Source organism: Amphibalanus amphitrite, unplaced genomic scaffold (genome assembly GCF_019059575.1).
Source record: "Amphibalanus amphitrite isolate SeventyFive unplaced genomic scaffold, NRLGWU_Aamphi_draft 000498F_arrow, whole genome shotgun sequence".
NCBI lineage: Eukaryota > Metazoa > Arthropoda > Thecostraca > Balanomorpha > Balanidae > Amphibalanus > Amphibalanus amphitrite.
Genome location: NW_024881992.1, coordinates 120,453 through 137,757, shown reverse-complemented (window position 1 = coordinate 137,757; position 17,305 = coordinate 120,453). Strand labels below are relative to the sequence as shown.

Below are 17,305 nucleotides of genomic sequence, written 5' to 3'. Positions count from 1 at the left end.
ATGATGATGATTTGAACCGGTCATCGAGGCGTCCAGTCTGTGCAATAAATAGCGTGACATCATACTAGTGAACTACGACATACCGTGACCATGGCGCCGCTGAATGGTGTGCCAGGTCTGGCTGGGTGTGACATTTATAATAAATATAGCAAACCCTATATGACCTATCCAAAATGGCATACACAATGTCATACTGCAGAATGAAACAATGGCATTTCGAGCACTATATTGCGGTATGCTTGATAAAAGTCACGCATTACTGTTTCCTCAGGCATGTTTAACCCTAGAACGCCTAGGGGGGGGGGGTTGTATCAACCCCCCCTGAGGTTTTTTCGAAGTGCACGCTAAACGGCTTGTCGTAGCGGGCTGAAATTTTCAATACCCTCTGGGGCAACCTTTGCGCATCTTTTGCCGAAAAAAAATTGATCGGGTCATGTCAGGTCACGGAGTTATGACGTCATAAGAGGTACAGCCTCCGGCCGGATTTTCACAAACTGAGTGCCAACGCCCGAGGTTTCCTGCCGGTGGTACGGACATCGGTTGATGGATCAAGATGAAACTTCCCATGCATGTTGGGGCAAGTATTGGCTATCATATGGTATAAGAAATTTGACCGGGTCAGGTCAGGTCACGGAGCTATGACGTCACAAGAGGAACAGCGTCCGGTACTATTTTTGAAAAGCGCCCGAACCACTATTTTGCTAATTCTTGTCACCTCAATGGGAATATGCAGCAATATTAGCTTCTATAGGGAGCAAATGGACCTCCCAAATCCAAAAATTCAATCAGATTTCAAAAATTTAAATTTTGATTTTTCGAATTTCTGCCGCCGACTGTGACCTTGCCGACTTCCGGCGCTCCCAACGCGCCATTTTTAGAGCTAGGGAAACGAAATACATACCAAACGATAGAGAATTGATCAAGGAACACGATAGTGAAGGTTTCAAGTCGATATCTCCCACCGTTTTGCCGCAATCGCCGCCGAAAGTTGAAAAAAGTATATTTTTCCGAAAATTTGACCTTTGACCGGTCAAAAGTAGGTCAAATGTTGACCTAGGACCAAAAAATATACCACCAATCGCGAGATCTCGTTGAGAGCAATCCGTTGGTTTTTTCCGCGAAGCTCTACGACCTTCCGTTTCGAAACGCCAGGGGGGGTCGTAACAACCCCCCCCCCCCCCTGGTCGTTCGTGTTATGAGAAATGGCCTGGTCGTGCGAGGGTTAAGGCGCCACAATATCCACATTCCGGTGTCAGTCTACAACTCACTGCCTGCCGTATGGGTCCTTGTCGTTGAGTTTCTCCAGTACGTTGATCTCCAGCTTGGCTGCCTCGCGGTATTTGTCCACGTTCTTAATCACCTTCAACGCTATCACCCTGTCTCTGAAAGCACAAATGTGGTCAATGGTCAATCACTGCACTGGATGACTGCACAACAGGTTATACTCAGATATATCTCTCTATCAAGACTCCTGCCCTGCCACAATATATGTAAGAACGAATCTGATGTGATGCAGTCCCATTCACGTAGGATTGGGGAGGGACAATGCACGACTCAACTATACGGGAAAAACTGCTAATGAGTTTATGCGTCAATCTGGTAAGCACGACTGGAACGGCAAACAAACAGACCCCACACGGGTTCACTCGCCATTTCATCTAAAGCCACACAGCTGCACACAGGTCACAAAAAGAGTTTTAGCCATCCTCGTTGACAACCGTGACGCAACAGCAGGACTACCACGCACACAGGTGCAAGCGCGACAAAGAACCCCAACAGAGACAGAGACAACAAAGGTGACTGGAAGTCGGATGTTGAGTGCCAGCACTATGGCCTTGCCAGTTGCCAGCACCCAACAAACGCCATCCCGCGTGACGGGTCCGCATAAACGATAACCCACCATATGGCTAGGGCTGGGTGATCAGTGATCACAACAGAAGGCAGCCCCAGCGCCACCTAGGGCACAGTAAGCCTCGGACGGTCTACATGGTACCGAGGCTTCAGCAATAAAAACGAGCAGTGAGAGACACTGGAAGAGAGTGAGCATGCCGATAGACTTACTTTTCGAGATCCTTGACTTTGACGACCTTGCCGAACGTGCCCTCACCGAGCGTGGACAGAATCCGATCTGAAACGAGAGAGGAGTGAGTCAGGGCGGCATACTATAGATTTCAATCCCTGCCGGTAGAGGACCCTACAAACCTGGCCATAGGGATGTTGCAAGGACTCTTTAGTGCCCTCGTCGCAAGTAGAGGTGGCCTGATGATCTATCAATAATTTACATGCACCCAGCCAACAGCATGCCTCCCACCTGTCCTGTCCTCGTTATCCTCAGTCAGTTCATCCTTATCACTGATCACACTAGTCACTACCCCGTTCGGGCTGACGCAGGCGGTTATCCCGCCAGACAACCGGTGGATAGCACATCGGAAAGCACCGTAGGTAGGTAGGTGCCTGCAGGTGCTACGCTACTCCTTCGGGGGCCAAGTTGAAGTCCCTTGGATCGAGTGGTTGTATGGCTGGCCAAATGCCTTAGGAACAGTCTCCTCCCCCATGCAGCATGACCTTATAGGTAGCTTCTTCAGTGCAGCTGTCAGGGCCTCGTCTAACATGATAACTGGGGGGGCAATTGCCTCCCCAGTCGAGCGGATTGCCCCCCCAGTGGCCAACATTTGCCCCCCCCAGTCAACACGTGAACTTCTCACAAAATTTCCTTCTCTGCAATACGTTTTTGCCAGGAGTCTTACATGGATTTAACGAGAAACATTAAATAATTTGTTCAATAACTGTTCATGGCTACGGGAAAAGCCAGAGTTTCGTGATTTTCAGAGCTGAGAGCGCCAAGTAGCAAATTGTCAATTAGCAGCTGGCCAGTGACCCAACTCGTGTTTGCCCCCCCCCCCCCACACACACACACTCAGTCAAACGCTCAACACGGATAAGTATGTTTATCACTGTCTGGTGGGACAATGTGAGGGGGCAACACAATGTTAACCCTAGAACGCCTAGGGGGGGGGGGGTTGTATCAACCCCCTCCCCCTGAGGTTTTTTCAAAGTGCACGCTAAACGGCTTGTCGTAGCGGGCTGAAATTTTCAATACTCTCTGGGGCAACCTTTGCGCATCTTTTGCCGAAAAAAATTGATCGGGTCATGTCAGGTCACGGAGTTATGACGTCATAAGAGGTACAGCCTCCGGCCGGATTTTCACAAACTGAGTGCCAACGCCCGAGGTTTCCTGCCGGTGGTACGGACATCGGTTGATGGATCGTGATGAAACTTACCATGCATGTTGGGGCAAGTATTGGCTATCATATGGTATAAGAAATTTGACCGGGTCAGGTCAGGTCACGGAGCTATGACGTCACAAGAGGAACAGCGTCCGGTACTATTTTTGAAAAGCGCCCGAACCACTATTTTGCTAATTCTTGTCACCTCAATGGGAATATGCAGCAATATTAGCTTCTATAGGGAGGAAATGGACCTCCCAAATCCAAAAATACAATCAGATTTCAAAAATTTAAATTTTGATTTTTCGAATTTCTGCCGCCGACTGTGACCTTGCCGACTTCCGGCGCTCCCAACGCGCCATTTTTAGAGCTAGGGAAACGAAATACATACCAAACGATAGAGAAATGATCAAGGAACACGATAGTGAAGGTTTCAAGTCGATATCTCCCACCGTTTTGCCGCAATCGCCGCCGAAAGTTGAAAAAAGTCTATTTTTCCGAAAATTTGACCTTTGACCGGTCAAAAGTAGGTCAAATGTTGACCTAGGACCAAAAAATATACCACCAATCGCGAGATCTCGTTGAGAGCAATCCGTTGGTTTTTTCCGCTAAGCTCTACGACCTTCCGTTTCGAAACGCCAGGGGGGGGGGGTCGTAACAACCCCCCCCCCCCCCTGGTCGTTCGTGTTATGAGAAATGGCCTGGTCGTGCGAGGGTTAACCCGCGCCGGGCCGGTGCTCCGTCACTATCGCGCTGGGCCGGGGGTGTCTGAACTAGTGATGCCAATCATAATTTCTTTTCTTGGAATTCCAATTTTTTGTCCAATTCCAATTTGGAATTTGGACGGAATTCTTAAGATTTTTCGGAAATTCATCGGAACACAAGGCCAATGCGCTTTTACAATGTACGCAAAAAAGCAAGAAAAAAATCGGGAAAGAATCGGAATAGCCCCCGCTTTGGACCAAAAATGGAAATTTACTTGGCAGATTCTTGGAATTGGATCGGAATTGGAATTGAAATTTCATGAAATTGGCATCCCTAGTCTGAACCCCCCTCCCCCCGTCCAACTCCGCTCCTGGGCCATGTAGCGACATGCAGTAAGCGGCATTCGAAAGAGCGTAAAAAATAATGACGGAAGCACTTCAGTCATTTTTTAGGCCAGGTCAAAGGTCATGTCGCCAGAGGTCATCAAAGGTCAAATTTTGTCTATTTCAACAATTTTGGGAACTGCCAACGGCTAACTCTGGAACCGATAGAGCTACAGCGCCGCGGAAAAGCCCATTCGATAGCTCTTTTAACGCTCTTTCGCCACTGCGCCCTCAGATTTGACTTCAGGTCAACGGTTTAGTCTCCAGAGGGCAAAAACTCCCAAAATAGCCGTTGTCATGAAAAATGTTTTTCTGCAACAATTTATGACTCAGGGAAGTAGCATTTATTTTGCCAGCATCGTGTTCCTCCTGTCGAGACGTGTCGAATGAACTATAATTTGACGTTGAAAGGTCATTTTGAAAATTTGACCTTAAAAAATTCCTGGGACCTTTTATGACCTGATATGACCTCAGGGTCCTAAGGAGAGGTCACGGGTGCCATGTTTCGGTTCAGCTTGTCGAGTTTACCTGTAACACAATGCGTGAGAGTGTTTGGAATGACGTTCGTCCAAAAAGGCGCCTTTCAATTTTCTCCTGTTGACTTATAATGGAGAGGTCGCAAAATTGACCTGACCTTATGTCACCGATATCAAAATTCCGAGATACACATTTTGTATATACTGTTACTCTTATCAATTGCTGAACGTTTTAAGGTGATCGTTCGGTCGGTGCAGCTATGACGAGGATTCTAACTTTTTCTGAGGTGAGGTCACTTGACGTGACCTGGTGACCTGACCTTGAGTGACCTGGGTCTGAAATTTTCATAACATGTGCGGAAAAGATGCATGATGTGCCAAAAACCGCAGGGGGGTGTTCGAAAATCCCCGACCCGGCGCAGGTTAAAAAATCAAATTAAAAAAGAAAATTGTTAAAAAATCATGGTCTCAGGGCTGTGACGAAAAACAAGTGGCCTAAATCCGGTGAGAAAACAGGATTTGGGGGTACCCTAGGTTTGGCTCCTTCAGTCTCTGCCCCCCCAGTGAAAATTCCTTAGACGAGGCCCTGGCAGCTGTCGGTAATCTACTTAGCCCAATGTCTCCCATATTAATATATCCTTCAGTTCCTTATCCTCCCTGAGGTGATTTGAACAGAGAATATTGGCCAAAAGAAATCAATTAATAAATAAAAATGGTTTGACCGACCAAATTATGGCACGTCAGAAGTAGAACAATGACCTATTTACACTTAGGTATTATCCACTCAACATTTCACAACGAAAAATACAAAGATTGATTTTGCACTTCAAGGTTTATCTAAATCCGTCAAAAGCCTCTAGTTCCTCCAGACCAGTTCATACCACTTCACGAGGGACTTACACGAGAGATAGCACGCCGCGGCAAAATAATCCAATTCCGGAACACCGGCAACGCTGGCGGAAATAACATTTCCGTGCGTGTCCCAGTGCGGCCGCGGCGGTAAGAGCTCGGTCGCATTCGGAATGAGCCGCTTCCCGGACACAAAACAACAGAGACGTAGAGGACGTAGCCACATGTGGCAGACAAGACGAAATCGCGTCCTGCACGCCTGCACGAAATCGCGTCAGTGCACGGAGCAACGACTCTTGAGTCCTGACTGACATATAGCTTGGTAAGCATCTTTGTATCTTTTGCCGAGGAGATGTACCCTACTTTGTTTTAGTTGCACTTCAACCTCAAACATTAATTTAAAAAGCAATGACTGTGTAGGTGTGTGTATTCGTATATCGTAGGTATCTGCAGTGGCGCGGGAACCGGGGGGGCTAGGGGGGGCTGAGCCCCCCCAGCTTTTCGGCTGGGGGGGCTCGTAATGTATTTGAGCCCCCCCAGCTGGAGGAATCGAAATCGGAAATCTACCAACATAATTTCATAGATTCATACATAGGCGTGGGAACCGGGGGAGGGGGCAGTGGGGGAAGCTTGCCCCCACAACTCTGCGGCCGTGGGGGCGGTGCCCCACAACGTTTCATGAGGCCAGGAACCGTCGGGCAGCTTGTCCTCCCCAAATTAGGGGTTGTGGGTCACAAAGGAAGAAAGCATGTAAGTAAAAAATCCACCTATTTCACTGGCTCGGCAACTCATTTGGCAGATTAAAACCTTTACTCCAGGTTGCCAAAACGGTAGTTTCTTCACTCAGCTGAGACGGAATACCTCACTTTTTGAAAATATTTTCGTTTTTTTTTTGTTGTTGAAAAGGCCAAGGTCTGAAAAATAAGTGGCCTAAAACCGGTGAGAAAACTAGATTTGGGGGTACCCTAGGTTGATTTCTATTATGGTTCAGCCCCCCCAGTCTGGAAGAAGTTCCCGCGCCACTGGGTATCTGTATATTTCTTCTTTTTGTGTCCAACGTTATGAATATACCTACACGTTTACTGCGTTTACCTATTGTTCCCGCACTTGGACACTGTAATTTCGACTCAACAGGAAGGTCCGGGAATAAAGGCATTTTACAAGACTGGATACAATGAGACTCACATCTGCTCTGGATGACGTCCCCATTGCGGTAGATGAGGTGCCCGTCCTCATCATCTTCTACGTGGTCCTGCGACACCTGACGACAGCGAGGGACTACAGGTCAGGTCAGTCCAGGGTCGCCGGGGTGTATGTCAATGCCACAGTCGCAGTCGCAGCAGGGAGACGGCTCAATGGCGCGATGGATGGGGGCGGAGAGGGATGACTGCACTGCTAGTGGTAAGCATGGATGATGATAGGAGGTAGAGGGATCGTCGGATAACTGGCTGGAATATGATCGCCATGTCTCGTAAAGGGAAGAGGAGATAGCCGATAGGAACAAAACGCTATAAGCTGGTATAGTCCATAGGGGAGGATTTCCAAGAAACATCAATTGTACCTACCAACATTATCCAACAACATGGCAAACATGGATGCGCATTGCCCATCCATCCATCTCAATAGATAAACAATGCCGTGTGGGTGCATCAGAAGTCGCGGTCGGACAAGGGCCGCTCGACGACTGAGGAGGGACGAGAGACGAGAGACGAGAGACGATAGACGAGAGACGAGAGGCGAGAGAGAGAGAGAGAGAGAGAGAGAGAGAGAGAGAGAGAGAGAGAGAGAGAGAGAGAGAGAGAGAGAGGATGAAAAAGAAAGAAATTGAGAAGGAAGAGGGGTGACAGAGACGGAGTCAGAGAGACGTAGAGACGAGACATAGAAACTGCATAGAAACAAACATAGAGACAGAGACAAAGACATGGACAGATACATAGCGACAAAGCCATAACGATAAAGACAGAGACAGACACATAGAGACAGACACAGAGACAGAGACATAAAGATAGAGACCGAAAGATAGAGACAGACGGGAACAGAGACCTAGAGACAGAGACTGAGACTCAGTCAGGAACAGAGACAGGAGAGACATCAGGCAGAGAGCTGTGACGGAGAGGGCCTGTCTGTCAGCCGTCAGGGGACAGAGGGGGTGTGTCGCGGGGAGACTTCCTAGTCAGCTCCGTCTCGGAGACAGCCCGCCGAGTGACGGCCGATTTGGCAGCCGCAGGCGGGCGGCCGGTCCAAACGACATACCGCGCTACCTCCCAATCACACGTCCAAAAACGCCCCCGAGACACGGCCGGCACACGTCACAAGGCCGGCCGGGCCGAGCCCGAGGAAGGCGACACTGCTCCGCCCGGACGAGATACCAGTACCTATTTACTGCAAGGTGCAATGAGGACGGATGACCCTGGGGTGGACCGGCGCCCGAGAACGTTGTCTACCTTTGAATGAGCGCAGCTCAACGCAACGCAAGATGTATTTGACGCCTGCTAGCATTCCCGTTGAAGGTACTCCAAAAACTCGTTTGATCTCAGCGCCAAGTGCAGCGCTAAGCACAAAAGCTAAGGGAAGCCTTTGATGCTGGTGAAACCAAGATGAAACATTCTGGCAATTGTAAGCACTCCGGAGGGATTCTCTGAGCTCTGAAGACGTAATTCTCACGTCAAGGTCGCTTTACTCGTTTTATAAATTGTATACCGTTTCTATCACACACGTTTTTCATACCTATTTATTTGGCACCTTTAGGGGCACTCGTAATTCATTGCGAGGACGGGACGGAATGGGCAATGGCGACTGACTCACACGGAATGAAGCTGACGACTGTCCCAAACGAGTCTGGCACATCCAATTAGCCCTGCACGACCTTACTCACCCAACACTAAATCACTTTGACGATGGGACTTTGAACGTTATTAGTCCCCTGTTCTCCCAATAACGAATGACGTTCAAGTGAATAGCACATCAGACATAAAACGGCAATAAGGATCTCCTTCAGCGATTTTCTTCGAAGTAGATACAACCTGACACCATCAAAAGGATTGGACGACCAGCCAATAGCGATCGAAAGAGCTCCACTCTGTCCATTCGTATAAGGTACTTACGCGTGCGAACGGGCTGTTTGCCTTGAGCAGCTTGGCCCTGTTGGCGCTGAGCACGGGCGCGCAGCAGACGGACGGCAGCGCAGCCTCCACCTTCGAGGACGTCGTCTTGACCACGGCGTTCGGGCGGCCGCCGCGCGTCTTGGCCTCCTCTCGGATCCGGTCGGTACCGTCGCGCCGACGCCGATCCGAAGTAGACGTCGTCGAGCCTGGAGCTCACGCCGCCTCCGCCGGTGACGGCGCCGCCCGCGGGACCCGGCTCGGCGTGTTGCCCGGCCACGGGCTGCGCACGCCGTCCACGCGCGAGTAGATACCGAACGCTGGATCGTAGTCGTTGAGCCGGAGCCTAGAGGCGGCCGTGTCGCGGGTGGAGGGCCGGATTACCGCCGAGGCTGACTTCTGCAGGGGCATTAGGGCGCGGCCGCCGCCGTGGAACGAGCTGTGCAGCGAGCGAGACTCGTTGTGTTGCTCTCCAGGTGGAACGAGGAGCGCTTCAGGGCCGAGAGGGGGTCACCAGGGCGCCGTCCGGTCGGCTGCGGAGGGTGACACCCTCGGGCACGGTCGGCTTGGCAGCTTCGTCTTTGGACGGGCTAAAGAGCGAGGGTCTGAAGCGGAACAGCTTGCGCTTGCGGTCCTCCTTGTCACTAGTCTGCTGGTATCGTCATCATCGGTGGACTGCGCGAGCTCGGGCGCATCGTGACGCCGCCGAGACGTCTTGGGACTGACAGGACTGCCGCATCTATCTGCAGCCGTCCAGCTTGTCCAGCGCTCGGTGCAGGAGGTACTCGTCCGGAAGGGATCCGTTCAGTGGCTTCCGCTTGTCGTTCCATGGTCGAGTCCTCGGAGGCGACTTTCTTCAACACCGGGTTTCGTTTTTCAATAGTTCTAGCCTGCAATTCGGCAACTGTACAGTCAACTGGTTGGGCAGCAACACCTGATGCTGACACTAGCAATTCGGTGAGATTTTCTTGCACTCGCTGCTTGTCTTCTGCCTTTTTATCAGCGTTTATAACACTCAGCTTCTTTTTCGACGAAAACGGACGTGAAAAGCCGCTCTTTAACGTAGCTTTCTCACTGGCGGCAGACGTTGACTTAGAAAATCGATCCAGACTGCGCCTGTCCTCGACGCGGCGGCCACGCGGACTCGAGATCACTTCCTCTTGCTATACAGGCCTCTCGGTACTCTCCGTGTCGCGGCTGCACCAGTTTGCTGCTGCCCCTGCGTAGCGGCGGGACCGTCTCGTCTCCGGTGGTGATCGGCGCCGACTGTCCCCCGGAGCCGTCCGTCGGCCGCTGGTCGGCTCGTCTCGGCGGCCGCACGTGCGGTCGGCGGCGTCTTTGTCGGTCGGTGTGGGCCGGTGACCGGCCGACTGCCGCTCGGGCCCCGCTCCAGACACCAGCGGCGGCGGCGGCGGCGGCGCGGGGCACTCCCCACGCAGGCCGGCGCCGCCCCGTCTGCGTGCGCGCCGAGCGTGGGTTCGCCCCCGGCCGGCCCGTGCGCCGCATCGAGCGCCTCCTCGTGTCGGGAGCTGACACATGTCGTGTCGTCACAGGGCCCCGCTGGACTCCCGACGAATCCTGCAGCGATTCCTTACGGGATTCCGGCCGGACGCCGTCACCGACTCCTGAAGGGACTCCTTTCGGCGCGAGTCTCTCCGGGCGGGAGTCGGCGGGCCTGCGGCGGCTCGGACGGACTGGGACGGTGCTCTCGGCCGCGGTGCTGGGTGTCCAGCTCGGGCGCGCACGGCTCGTAGACGGCACTCTCACACCACTGCGGCGTGGACGGAGACTCGGCGCTGGAGGCTGTCGAGCCGGTCAGCGTCGAGCTGCGCTCCTTCTCCGCGCCGTCAGCCGCCGTGCGACCGGTCTCCCGCCACGAGGCGCGCGAGCTGGACCGCTCGTAGGCGTCGTACAGCGGTCCGTAGGCCAGCTGCTCGGGCCAGCCGCGCTCCGGCGCCCCGCTGGCGTCCTGCCGGGGCGCTGTCGGCTGCGCGGTGACCTCCTGGTTGCCCGCCTCAGCGCCAGCGGCCGGCTTTCGGCCGTACTTCTCCTCCCAGCGGGCCACCTTGCTGGCCGTCTCCAGGCCGGACCGGTCCAGCTGGGCGTACTTGTACACCAGCGGGTGGTAGTGCACGTCGCTGCGGAACTCTGGCCGGTAGCGGGCCAGCGGCGGCGAGCCCTGCGCCTCGCCGTCGACCACCGAGGCCGAGCGCACGCGGGCGGTGAGCTGTTGCAGCAGCGACAGACCGGTGCGCAGCACGCCGCCGGCCGCCGGGCCGCTCCGCTCCGTCTCCATGGGACCGGCCAGCGCGGTGGTGCGCGAGCGGGAGTAGACGCGCCGCGGACGGCCCGTCATGGGGGCAACTGCGGCCGACAGGGCGACCGAGGCGGTCCCGCGCGGCCCGCGAACGGGCGCCGGTCAGCGCCGAGTGGTGATCAAAATAGCGGCTCCTCGGTACGGCGGCCAACTCGGCCGGCCGTCCACCGGTGCGCTCCTCCGCGGCTGTGTCCGATCCCCGGTGACCCCTGCTGCCGACACGTGACCGGCACGTGACCTGAGGGGCACCCTCACAGAGGGCAATAGACGAGCTCACGGGAAGGACTACCTTCTCACCGTGCTGTTCACCGCTGTCCTAAGCTCACTGGGCGCGCTCAGACCTGTTCCTCACAGAGGAAATAACCTGCACAGTTTACCACTTTTCTTCAGCCACACACCACTCCACTCGTCACTCTCACTGTTTCTGAGATCAGACCGCTTCAGTCCGACTCCGGCCGCCGCTCCGTCGCCAGTTCTTCACGGTCTCCAACACCCACGGCACTCCTAGAGGTCCCCAGCACTCTCGGACGGTTCCTGAGAGCCAGCACCAGCCGCAGACCGTCGCCGGCGCATACTGCAGCCCGTCGACTCCGACAGGTCAGGCTCGGCGCCGCACTTGGCAGCCGCGTTGCGGCCCAGTTGGAGCCGGCTGCGTCGACCGTCGGAGGTCGGCACCTCACCGGACGTATCCCTGATTCACCGCGAGAGAAGCTGAGCGGCCGAGAGGTCCACTGGGTCACGCGCACCGCGTGACGGTGGTGCGTCAGGACGATGACGGTGCTGCAGACGGTGGGGTGTGGCAGCCCGGTCAGGCCGCCGGGCAGGTCGGGCAGGCAGTGTGCCGCCGCCAGGGCGTCATCGGGAGCGCGGGCCGGCCGCTGCCGCGGTGGGTCGCTATATTTAGCGGCGGCCCGGCCGTCGGACGAGCGTGTGTGGAACACCGGCCGCGATGACGGCCGCGCGCCGCGGCGGAGGGAGACGGCGGCCACGGGCGGAGACGGGTGTGTCGGTCGGCCCGAGCTGGCGCCGAGCTGCCACAGCTGGCGTCAAGCCGCCGCAGCGGCCGGCGGACACAGCCCACCTGCCAAGGAATGTCCGCGGCAGCCGGCACGGTGGCGCAGCGCCACGGGCGGCGCGTTTCCGGACCGGGCTCCTTCTTGTTTACCCCCAGGTGATCAGCCGACTCGCCCAGCCGCGCGGTCACCTGACTGCTCTGTCTCCGGTCAGTCAGATATAAATACACCTGCGGCGTTTATCAACACCTCCGGCCGCGTGCCCGGGCCAGCTAACCCGATCTGACATCTTGTCAACAGTAAACATGTCGGCTCCAACTCCCGTTCTTCAGACCGTGACAAGTGACAATATCCCGTGTCCCCCCGAGTCCTGGTCTTTCTTTCGGGCTCCACGACATTTTCATTGGACAGCTATGCCATCGCGCGGGGCTGCATAATCTCTCGCCGTGAATCGCTCGCCAATCCTTGTCACGAACCACCGTGACCCCGACGTCCCCGAGATGGCTGCTGTGAGTGATAACGACCTCGGAGACGGCAGAGTGGTCCAAATATGGCCCGGCGCGGAGTCCGGGTCGTGAGGGAGGACAGAAGGACGGCGACGGCACCCGGGTCGCAGAGGGTCGATCCGTGAATGCTGATGGGCATTTCGTCGAGACGGTGACATCAGACCGTCTCCCGGTATATTCTCAGCACACGCCGTTCGGTTTTCATATGTGCATGAAGCACACATTGCACATGCATGCATTACGAGCGGGCACGCGGGTGAGCTAGAGATGGAGATTGAAGTTGCATCGCTATCAAAGCATACCTAAATCTGGAACATCGATGCTACATAGATCGCGATTCAGCATGAAGGAAAATGTCGGCATATATTTAGATTAATCATTTATCAGTTAAATCCGGCGTGATAGAGTGCTGATGGCGCATCTTCGGCTATTTTCGGCAATTTTATCACCTTCGAATAACACCGAGCAGGAATGTGCGTTCCAGACATGTGAAGATCAACGTGTCGCGGAAGATAGACATGTAGCTGTCATAGAAATTTTGCCTATCACCCGTGCGATGCTATAGGTAACTGTGCGTTGTCATCACATATATCTACCATCAGATGCAGATGAGCGTAATAGGCAATGCTGCATCTCATGCTTCGACACTAATGGGAATTTACCGTCCGGCGTCCTTTGCACGGCATGGAAACAAATGATAAATTGAACAAAACGTATTCATAAGCGAAATCCCAGCATTATATTTAGCAAAACTTTTTGAGTATAGACTCAGTATGGCCCTTACACTCTGCAGTGTCAGACATGTAACTGCTTTCCTAGGTCCACCAATGAGCAAAATAATAATACATCACAAGAAAAAGCGCCTCTGTCTCCTCTACCCCCAGGCCACCGGCCCATCCGAGTTCGAACCCAGTCATAACGATGGGTGGCCTTATGAAATCGGCCCCATAAGGTAGCCGTCAATGTTTCCATCACCATGCTTGCTCGCCGACAGCGGTCGATGACGACGAAAAATATCAGCTGGGACCAGCCGGGACAGCCGTTATCGCTGTCATTGCCGTCAGCCAGGACGGTGACCATGTGTCTGAGTACGGCCGATAGCGGCGCGTCAATACGGCGTCTGTCACCCGGCTCCGTCTCCATGCAGAGAGACAGAGACAAAGAGAGACCATTACGAGACGGGGAGAGGCATCAGGAGACGGGGAGAAAGACCATAAGAAGGTGCGCTGCGGGAGAGAGATCAGGAGACACGACGAGACGTCAGAGAACATCAGGTGACACGGGGAACCACCAGGAGATATTTTCGGCCTGCAGGCTGCAATGCCCCGTTTAAGACCAGTGAATTATATTCAAAGACAGACGCGACTCGAGGGCTGCCACGGTCCCGGAATGGTCGCATTCTAATGAATTATTTTATCATGCCTATTGCTGCTTATCAGCAGCAACCGGGATTTATTACCAATAAGTTTGAAACAACTCAAAAGGTCAGAATGCCAAATGCTGGCGAGCGGGAATCACGGCCACGGCCAGATGCGGCGGTGAAGGGAGCGCATTGCGTCCGTACTGCCTTGTTTGGGATACCGACTCGTTGTGCAAACACACAGCATCTGCAATGGTGGAGAGAGGAACAAAAACCAAGGATAACCAGATTCTGCAGCGGGCGACACTGACACAGGCAGGGCTGCGGAGTCGGAGTCGGAGTCGGAGTCGAATTTGGAAACCCGAGCTGGAGTCCGAGTCGGAGTCATCGAAAATACGTCGACTCCGCAGCCCTGCTAGGTCTGCGGAGTCCCGAGTCAGAGTCGGAGTTGGAGTCGTTCGGAGTCGGAGCTAGTTTTTGAAAGCCGGAGTCGGAGGCGGAGTCAGAGTCGCCGAAAGTCCATCGACCCCGCAGCCCTGGACACAGGGTCTACCGGAGGGCCCACTGTCCCCGAGCAAGGACCCACCACCCTCCGGGACCCCCGCTCTCTGAACAGGGCCCACCGCTCTCTAGACGGGGCCATCTCTCTCTAGACCCCGAACGGGGCCTGTAGAGGCCAGCGCTCTGGACGACAGGGTTCCCAGACACAATTGGCTGCCCCTGAGGGAAATGTCCAGTTGTCCTGGAAGGAGATGAGAGATCTCTGGTCACCATGCGAGAGAGATGTCCAGCCGCTCCTAGGGGATACTCGTATGTTCAGCCGCTTCTTAGGAGACGACCGATGAGCTATACGGCCGACTCAATGGAGGGACGGCCGGGATCAGCATAATTGGACGTATAAAGCCGCCTCGGGAATGCTGCAGTTGGCAGGTAGGTACTCACTACTCATCCGGGACAGGTGCAACTGAACTGAAGCTCAGCCTATTATCAGATGTGACAGACTCGCTAAGCCAGCCAAGATCGGAGACTGAATAGCGAATCACCTCTGAATATGGCGCTCCGCAGAATTTAGCAATGATCGGAAAACAGCCGTGATGAGTTGAGATCCTTCGACGAGATTATGTCGGCTCAGCTACAATCCATGGACAAAATACTAAATGTTCTTCGTGCGGTGTGTTTATCAGCAAAAAAAAAAATGAAAGAGAGACCAAAAGACAAAGGCGTAATAGGCGTAATCTTCCCGTCCGACAGCCCCAGAGTTGCTAAAAGCAGGTCAGATGTCCGAAACGCGGTCTCGGGTCCGAGTGATATTGTGCTGCCATCTACATACGGGCCTCGGGAAGCGAGCTCATTGCCAGGCACCAGAGGTCGCCCACAGCGCGATATTATGATAGATCGCGCCGGGCGCCGGGCGGTGGCATCATGATTCTCAACAAATGTACTAAAAATGTAATACCAACCAATTAGGAAGCGGATAATAATGCACACGATTGCTGTTGCGCTGGAGCGAACAAAGCTGAGAGACCACGGAACATGGGATGCATTGCATAATGCTATAGGTATCACGAGAAAATTCACAAAAATTCACAAAAATGCACAATTAATTCAAAAATCTAGATGTCGTCAGTCCACCAACTGCCCGGCTCGAGCGGCTCTTCCCCATCCCCTTGCATGTGTAATGTGTATCCCTCAGTCCATCCTCCTAACACCTGAGAACCTCCCCGTGGGTCCTGCAGTTGATCCTACCTGCATGCACCTCCCTGATAATCCCCGAGTCCGCCCTATCTGAGCGGCGCCTGGTCCCCCGGGAGCCGCCGTCTCCACTCCGCCCGGCCTCATCCCCGTCCGTCCGCGTGCCGGCTGCCTATCGACATCCGTGGTCGGGCAGTCCGAGCCGTGATGACATCGGGACGGAATATCGGCCCGAGATCGGAATGACAAGTACCGCGGGGAGACCGCAGACGTGCGCCGCTGTCGGATGCCACGCTACCCAGCTGTCGGCTGTCCCGCTGTCTGTTGTTGGCTGTCCCGCTGTCGGCTGTCTGCTGTCCCACTGTCGGTTGTCCCGCTGTGGGCTTTGGGCTGTCGGCTGTCTCGCTGTCCCACTGTCTGTTGTCCGCTGTCGGCTGTCCGCTGTCGAGTGTCGACTGTCCGTTGTGGGCTTGACAGTTGCTGCTCGTCACTGTGCCGTCAGCCACTATACATATTCCTGTCGATTTATACCATTCCCCGAGTTTCTGAAGAGTAAGTAGGCTGCGGTAGACCGGAAAACTGCGACCGTCGAACGCATTTCCAGACTGGAGTGTTTGTAAATCCGAGCAGTGGAAGGTGGAAAGACTGGACTCCGCGCATACATACGGTGATATGCATAAGTGGCTGACAACACAGGCCAAACTGGGAGTGAAACGACTTTGAAGCTGTCGCTGGCCAGAGGATGCGATGCGCAAAACAGCGGTCAGCTTCAGCCTAAATCGGGGAGCGACCAGAACAAAGCCGATCTGCATATACAATACAAATCCACGGACCGAAATGGTGCGAGTAGTGTCAAACAGAAAAGATGAGGGGATAAGCGATGTTCCAAAATGGCTACGTCGCAGGCAAATGGATGAAGATGGGTCCAAAGCTGGCACCAGCAGAGATCCTCAAAGAATTAGAGAGGTGCGCCGCAGAATTTAAATAGGATTCCAAAACAAAGCTAGCCCTAAGATCTAGCTTTCGAATAAATTAGTTTTAGGTATGATTGTTTATATTTTTAATTGTCTTACCACTCCCTCAACGAGACCCTCGATGACAGCAGCACCTATACTGTTATACGAAAAAGGGCATGCTTATGGGCTATGGCGTTACTTTAGTAGGTAAGCTTCCCACTGTTTGCTCAACAACCGAAAGCGAGAGCGAGGTAGAGGGAGGGAGGGAGAGAGAGAGGGAGGGAGGGAGGGAGAGAGAGCCGATTGAGACCTTGATGCATAGGTAACGGATAACCTCCGATGTATATCTGGTATGTGTGGGCGTGGGTAGTTGATCGTTTCCTGACCGCACCCGTCCCGTAAACGACATGCATCGCATGGCGATAGGCATCGGTCTCAGACTTCCTCGACCGAGGTATGAGCACGAGGTCTTGCCAGCACGAGGACTGAGGTCTTTCAGGGCTGTCCGGTCGGCCATGGCGTTCTGGCGCGCCCTTCCTTCCTATGGCACAGGTCAGGAGTCCTGACCTGACTCAGGACAGCAGCTCAGGTCAGATCGGGTCACAGGTCACGACCCAGGTCGGGGTCGAGGTCAGTACGACACCAACCACTGACCAAACACAACCTTCTCTCGCTGGGCGTCTCCACGAGACGCAGAAACTCTGCAGCTGATCGAGGAGA

The 17,305-nt window shown here is 54.1% G+C and overlaps 1 protein-coding gene and 1 long non-coding RNA gene across 2 annotated transcripts in view; one reads left to right on the top strand and one right to left on the bottom strand.

The window, feature by feature from the left end:
• Nucleotides 1-17,305, bottom strand: part of LOC122392717 (dual specificity protein kinase CLK2-like) — a 61,118-nt gene that overhangs the window by 12,642 nt on the left and 31,171 nt on the right. The window contains exons 3-5 of the mRNA XM_043387926.1: nucleotides 6,826-6,901; nucleotides 2,062-2,128; nucleotides 1,269-1,382 (exon numbers count right to left, since the gene is read on the bottom strand). Of these exons, the coding sequence (XP_043243861.1) occupies nucleotides 1,269-1,382; nucleotides 2,062-2,128; nucleotides 6,826-6,901 (257 nt within the window). The remainder of the gene's footprint in view (nucleotides 1-1,268; nucleotides 1,383-2,061; nucleotides 2,129-6,825; nucleotides 6,902-17,305) is intronic.
• Nucleotides 5,861-16,321, top strand: LOC122392718. Its single transcript, XR_006258571.1, has 3 exons — nucleotides 5,861-5,962; nucleotides 6,775-6,929; nucleotides 16,234-16,321. It is a non-coding gene; the product is annotated as an uncharacterized LOC122392718 (long non-coding RNA).